At 41.8% G+C, this 7,500-nt stretch overlaps 1 protein-coding gene across 7 annotated transcripts in view; it reads right to left on the bottom strand.

The window, feature by feature from the left end:
* The window catches only part of LOC128687151 (probable 3',5'-cyclic phosphodiesterase pde-5), a 172,969-nt gene that overhangs the window by 38,677 nt on the left and 126,792 nt on the right, over positions 1–7,500 (bottom strand). For all 7 annotated transcript variants that reach the window (XM_070092632.1, XM_070092631.1, XM_070092633.1 and 4 more), the window contains 3 exons: positions 7,286–7,479; positions 5,315–5,465; positions 1,266–1,495 (listed from right to left, as the gene is read on the bottom strand). In XM_070092632.1, the coding sequence (XP_069948733.1) occupies positions 1,266–1,495; positions 5,315–5,465; positions 7,286–7,479 (575 nt within the window). The remainder of the gene's footprint in view (positions 1–1,265; positions 1,496–5,314; positions 5,466–7,285; positions 7,480–7,500) is intronic.

Below are 7,500 nucleotides of genomic sequence, written 5' to 3' on the forward strand. Positions count from 1 at the left end.
TCCAATACCAAAAAACAAATGCCCTAAAGTTACTGATAATTCTCATCTTGGAATCCAATCACAACTCCGATAGTTGAATCCCGGTGCGCCCAAAATTATCTCTCTTACAAAAATATATATAATGTTGCCCGACCCATATATATATATATATATATATATATATATATATATATATATATATATATATATATATATATATATATATATATATATATTATATATATATGTATAAATATATATATATATATATATATATATATATATATATATATATATATATATGTATATATATATATATATATATATATATATATATATATATATATATATATATATATATATATATATATATATATATATATATATTCAACAAGTCGGCCGTCTCCCACCGAGGCAGGGTGACCCAAAAAAGAAAGAAAATCCCCCAAAACAAAATACTTTCATCATCATTCAACACTTTCACCACACTCACACATTATCACTGTTTTTGCAGAGGTGCTCAGAATACAACAGTTTAGAAGCATATACGTATAAAGATACACAACATATCCCTCCAAACTGCCAATATCCCAAACCCCTCCTTTAAAGTGCAGGCATTGTACTTCCCATTTATATATATATATATATATATATATATATATATATATATATATATATATATATATATATATATATATATATATATATATATATACATATATATATATATATATATATATATATATATATATATATATATATATATATATATATATATATATATATTCTTTCAACGTACCAGCCGTATCCCACCAAGGCAGGGTGGGATATATATATATATATATATATATATATATATATATATATATATATATATATATATATATATATATATATATATATATATATATATATATATATATATATATATATATATTGAAAACGATTATCTTCTTTTGTGTAAATCTTTTCTCGTAATTTATAGATTTTTTTTTTTTGGGGGGGGGAATCTGGAGTTACTCTCCACTTGTTCGGACGAAAGTTGACTACCTCGCAGTACCCAGTGTAATTACCTAGGGCTTAGTACTTCCCCATGGCAATAATAATAATACAAATAATAACTCATAATAATAACTAATAATAACAATAACAACAACAATAATAATGATAATAATAATAACTATAATAATAAAATAACAATAACAGAATGACAACATCGACAATAATAATAATGATAATAATAATAATAACAACAAGATAACAACGTAAGCGGCTGTGGCACTGACTTGACAACGGAGAGGATGAACTCGTTAAGCTTGCGTTGTTTGACCATGTTGTGGTAAAGGTCAGCGTAGTGGAGGGCGATACCGCCCCACACCAGGTAAGAGTTGACGATCTCCTCGTCCTCCTCGTGGAACTTGTCTCCTCCCTTCCTCCTGTAGAGCTCCAGCACCGCCGCCAGCTCTCCGTTGCTCTGCACCACAGCCATGGTCAGCGCCTGCTCCACCTCCTGTTCCTGAAGCAACAATGACCCCAATGGAAATAGGTTAGGTAAGGCTCGTCAGGAAACACAAGAAGTGTTTCCTGACACTGGTCTTAGATGATGACCTGCCGTTGGAGCTTTTGGTCATCTGACCGAGGCCTTCTGCTGGCTTACCGGTCCACCCTTTAAAAATAACGGTCAATTATAACCATTTTGTTTATTAATATATAAGGAAATAAGTCACTTTGTCTCACCTTTTTCAGGGTTTATCCCAGGTAATCTACACATATACTGTTATGTATGATAATTTATATAACTGTATTTACGTGTATTTGTATCAGAATAAACTTACTAGGTTAATGCCAGATAAACTTTATTTCTGAGTGTTAATGTGTCTTATGGAAGGTCCGAGGTAGACCAAAGCCTCGTCATATGCTCTTCTCTCTCCTCTATGTGCGGGTTATTTGTGTAGTGTGACCTGCTTTATTGGAAGCTCCTTTATGCGGAGCACACACACACGCGGATGTTAATGAATAAAAGCAGAAACAGGAGCGGAATTCAGTAATAAAAATGACTCATGGGGGGAAGGAGGAAACGGAATTTTAAGGGTGGAAAGTTGAGTGTGGATGGTGCGCTGCCGTCTGTGCTAAGGTCATAGTCGATAAAGCTGTACAGAGAGCGAAACGTCGCTCCGATACGAGCTTGTTCAGCAACATGTTTTCTCAAGGACCGAAAGTTACGGCAGTTCTTATGTGCTAGAAAAATAGATGGACAACACCTGAGCCATATCAATTTTGTATGACACATACGCATTTAGCGCATCTTTCCGATTAATAATAATAACAATATTAATAATAGTAATAGCAGCGCTCTAAGACCCTCGTGGGTGTAGCTCTTACTTTCCATTGTAATAATATTAAACAATAATAATAATAATAATAATAATAATAATAATAATAATAATAATAATAATAATATTCTGGTTAGTCCACTAACACTTTGTGTTCATAACCCAAATAACTGGTCAGTTATTCCGGCACCTTTGTGAAAAATAACTGGGTAAAAAAAGATATTCATTCTTCAGTCTTAATTTCTTCTTTCGTGAGAGTCTTCTTCCTTGTCAAGCGAATCCTTACGAGGCGTTCCCTGTCTAACACTCCCCTGGTCCTGGCCTCACACCGTCTGTCTAGGACTCCCGTGGTCCCAGTCTCACACCCTCTGTCTAGGGCTCCCGTGGTCCCAGTCTCACACCTTCTGTCTAGGGCTCCCGTGGTCCCAGTCTCACACCCTCTGTCTAGGGCTCCCGTGGTCCCAGTCTCACACCCTCTGTCTAGGGCTCCCGTGGTCCCAGTCTCACACCCTCTGTCTAGGGCTCCCGTGGTCCCAGTCTCACACCCTCTGTCTAGGGCTCCCGTGGTCCTGGTCTCACACTCTGTCTAGCATTCCAGTCATCCTGGCTTCACACCCTCTGTCCAGGACTCCCGTAGTCTAGGCTTCACACCCTAGGACTCCAGGGGTCTTGGGACCCACCATCAATCTGGGACACCACCCGGAAAATTGCTCTTGATGAGATGTGTTTTCCATTGAAAGGCATTCTCTCTATGTCCCCGGAAATGGTCTACGCTTGGGCAGATGACTGTGTCAAAGACACGACTCAATCTTCTCATCCTCCAGCAGTAGGAAACGCTCTTCTTTTTATATGAAGACATATTTTTGTGTGTGTGTGACCTGGCTGAGGTGGATACAAAGTGTGTTGCAGGTTAAGTTATAACACACTCTCTCTCGTCCAATTAACAATGGCCAGAACACTTTGTTTACCCAATGTAGTTCATAGATGTCGTTGATGTGTGCTACTTAAGTGATTATGCGGTTTTTATGGCTGAAGAAATCACTCATTGGTGGTTTTGTGCCAAACCTGCCTTTTGTATTATTATTATTATTATTATTATTATTATTATTAATTTTATTATTATAATCATGGGTAAGCGTTAAATCCGTATAGGTCACAGAGCGCTAGGGTAAATGGGAGGCATTCAGATTTGGCTTAGCGAAGAGAAGGGAAGCACCTTGATGATGATAAAGAGCTCATGATTCAAGAAATTAGAGCTCCTCTTCCCTTTCTTGGAAGAAACTCGATTACCTCCCATTCCCTTGGCGTTATAGGAACCCTTACGGGTGTAGCGCTTTCTCCTCCGGTTATTTTAACAGTAATGTAGATTGTCCCAACCAGTGGTAGAGCGACTTGATGTTCATAAAAATATAAGAATGGAGGAACACTGCAGTAGGGCTACTGGCCCAAACTAAGCAGATTCCTCTCTAAACCCATACGAGCTTTGGTGCTGTCCTGTGAATATAAAAATTTGTTGGTGGTACACTGGCACATATAGCATAGAAAGACGTTGTTTTTACAGCGATGATTCGATTACAGGGAACTTTTACTTCGAGATCTCTTTTTTTCAGATTGTCTTTTTGTTTTTCAAATAGAACTTTAGAAGCGTCTTTTTTCTTTTCAAGTCGACTTGTAGAAGTTGTCCTTTTTTTTTCAAGTCGTCTTCTGCATGTCTTTAAAAATATTTGCTCCCCAGTTCCTCATCCTCATAGCAGACATAGACAAAACCACCCGGCACACTTTTGTATCATCATTTGCAGATGACACTAAAATAAGCATGAAAGTCAGTACGGTAGATGACACTGAAAAAGTACAGGAAGACATAAACAGGGTTTTCCAGTGGGCAGTGGAAAACAACATGACGTTCAATGGTGATAAGTTCCAGCTGCTTAGGTATGGAAAGAATGAAGAACTCAAAAGGAACACTATGTACAAAACTCAAGAGGGTTACCAAATAGAACGTAAGGAACACGTAAAAGACCTGGGAATAATTGTCAGCGGACCTTTCTTTTAAAGACCATAACAAGACAAAGATCACGACAGCCAGGAAGATGACGGGGTGGGTATTGAGAACTTTCAAAACAAGGGAAACAATGCCGATGATGACACTCTTAAAATCGCTAGTTCTCCCTCACTTAGAATATTGCTCAGTGCTGACGGCCCCGTTCAGGGCAGGAGAAATATCAGAGCTGGAACAAATACAGAGATCGTTTACGGCTCACATTGAGCCAGTAAAGCACCTAAACTACTGGGAACGCCTGCAGGTCTCGAACATGTACTCACTGGAGCGGAGGAGAGAGAGGTAGACCTGTAGTTTACCTGGAGAGAGTTCCGGGGGTCAACGCCCCCGCAGCCCGGTCTGTGACCAGGCCTCCTGGTGTATGATAATATATATGATAATATATACCTGGAAGGTACTCGAGGGCTTGGTCCCAAATCTGCACACTGCCATAACAACATACTGGAGTGAGAGATATAGGAGGAAGTGTAAAATAAACCCAGTGAGGAGCAGGGGTAGGGTGGGGACAATAAGGGAACACTGTATCAACATCCGGGGTCCCAGACTTTTCAACATCTTACCAGAAGATATCAGAAACACTACTGGAACAAGTGTTGAAGCCTTCAAGAGGAAACTAGACAAGTATCTTCACCAGGTGCCAGATCAACCAGGCTGTAATGGATATGTGGGGCAGCGGGCCTCCAGCAGCAACAGCCTGGTTGATCAGGCAAGCACCAGATGAGCCTGGCCCATGGGCGGGCTCAGAGAGTAGATATACTCTCGAAATTCTTCAAAGGTATATCAAAGCACGTGTTTTTACCTCTCAGACCATTAATTTTTGTTTGTTTTGGGTGTTGACCCACCTCCAGGAAGGGCCAGGCCTTGGGAAACCTGAAGCCTTGAAGGGATTCACCTTCAAAGAAAGGACAACCCTTAGGAGACCTGTGGTATTGAAGGGACTCACCTCGAGGAAGGGACAGCCTTTGGGGAACCGTGGGTCATTGGAAGGGCCTGTGATGCGAACGGCGTGTCTGGTGCTGGCCACCCAGGCGCAGAGCCACGACCCAACACCCATCTCACAAGACCATGACGACCCGGGGCCTCGCAGCTCTACCCTGAGGGAGAAAATATTGTCAGTGAGGTATGGTAACACAATGGCAGAGTACACCATCAGTAAGTAAATAAGACACTGCGAGTTTATGATATTTTATTGTACAGACGACTTCGTCCACCAGGGGATTTATCAATTCAGGTCAGTAACTACACATACGTTAATTAAATGACATATACGAAACATAGACAGTGGAGTTAAATGTAGGGATTATCTGTCACACACACACACACACACACACACACACACACACACACACATTCATATGTTTAATACTCTCAAGTGACCTCTCCACCACTCCATAATTCTTCAACACAATCCTTGCCATTACTGACACTCATCCATGCATCTCCCTCCAGCTTCCCTCCTTCTCGTCTTTGATCAGGACTGAAGTAGACAGTCCTTAGAGGATACCCTCGGTGTTGACTTGAAAGTCTTCTGTTGTTCTGTCAAATGATTGTGAAATGGAAACATTCTTATTTGCATTCTGGCAGGACTGCTGGTCTTTTCTTTCTGTCTCAGGAACACATAAGATGACAGGTAAATCTTACAAACTTCCAGTTATATTTAGTATACACATACCTCTACTTTCCTATATTTTTTCTCAGTAGTTCTTCATCCTATAATGGTTCCTGTCTAACCTGTGAGGCGTGGTCTGAGACCGTGCAGTGGGGAAGGTAATTCCCAGAACCACTAACAGATAACAGATATATCCGGGTGACTGGTTAATTGACCTTCAGGTCCATCGACTGCACGAGGGTCATTAAAGCTGCGTGTCTCTTGTTCATCACTAGTCATTAATAATTTAATACCTTGTGGTATTAATGCCTTAATTGGTAAAATAGGGATTACAGTAATTTCTCAATGTATTTACCCTGAGGAACGTGCATCTCTAAGAGTACATATTTCTGGCCTATGTACTTCCTGAAGTGTGTCTCAATACTGTCATCCCAAACACTGACCCTTCCCAACACAGGCCATCCCTAACACTGACCCTTCCCACCACCGGCCATCCCTAACACTGACCCTTCCCACCACCGGCCATCCCTAACACTGACCCTTCCCAACACCGGCCATTCCAAACACTGACCCTTCCCAACACAGGCCATCCCTAACACTGACCCTTCCCACCACCGGCCATCCCTAACACTGACCCTTCCCACCACCGGCCATCCCTAACACTGACCCTTCCCAACACCGGCCATTCCTAACACTGACCCTTCCCAACACCGGCCATCACTAACACTGACTGTGGCATGCAAAGAGTACGTAACCTTTATTCGGCGCATGTACACACCCTCATTTACAGGCTATCTCCCCCAACCAGCGAACCAGGTGACTAAGAGTTGATGATGGGGCCCTGTCGTTCAACTAGTAACCAGGTTCCAGCCAATAAGAAGATGGTTTTGGCAATCGCAGAGGTTATGTGGGTACCACTCTCCTGTCTGCCCTTGTCATTCCCATTCTAGAGCTGGTTGAAGCACGGTCTGCTCTCTTGTGGCTTCTGTTCTGCCTTGCTTACCGTGGAGTGCACTAATACCTGTCACTGTATATAGTGTACATATTGCTGTTCTAAATTGGTGAAGGATAATGTAAGTCAAAACTTTTCTGCTGTGTTTATTTTGCTCCCTTTACGCCCAGGATAACAGGCCATTTGGACTCCTGGGTTGTAATACTGACCCTTCCCAACACCGGCCATCCCTAACACTGACCCTTCCCAACACCGGCCATCCCTAACACTGACCCTTCCCAACAATGATTCTCCTCAACACTGACACTCCCCAACACTGATTCTCCCTAACACTGACCCTCCCCAACACTAACCCCTCCTTGGTCTCCAGATAGTGGTGGAGGGTGTCAGTCGTGTTGTCAGCCAGGTACAGGTTGTAGCCGTCAGCGTTGACAGCGGAGGAGATACAATGCGCCAGTTCCCACAGCACATGCGCCTTGTTGGGGCGCACGTGCAGCGAAGTGGTCAGCTCCTGCAGCATCTTGCGCTTGTCGGCGTGCACGCAGAACTGCGAAGAGAGGTGCGTAAA

Source organism: Cherax quadricarinatus, chromosome 40 (genome assembly GCF_038502225.1).
Source record: "Cherax quadricarinatus isolate ZL_2023a chromosome 40, ASM3850222v1, whole genome shotgun sequence".
Classification (NCBI taxonomy): Eukaryota; Metazoa; Arthropoda; class Malacostraca; order Decapoda; family Parastacidae; genus Cherax; species Cherax quadricarinatus.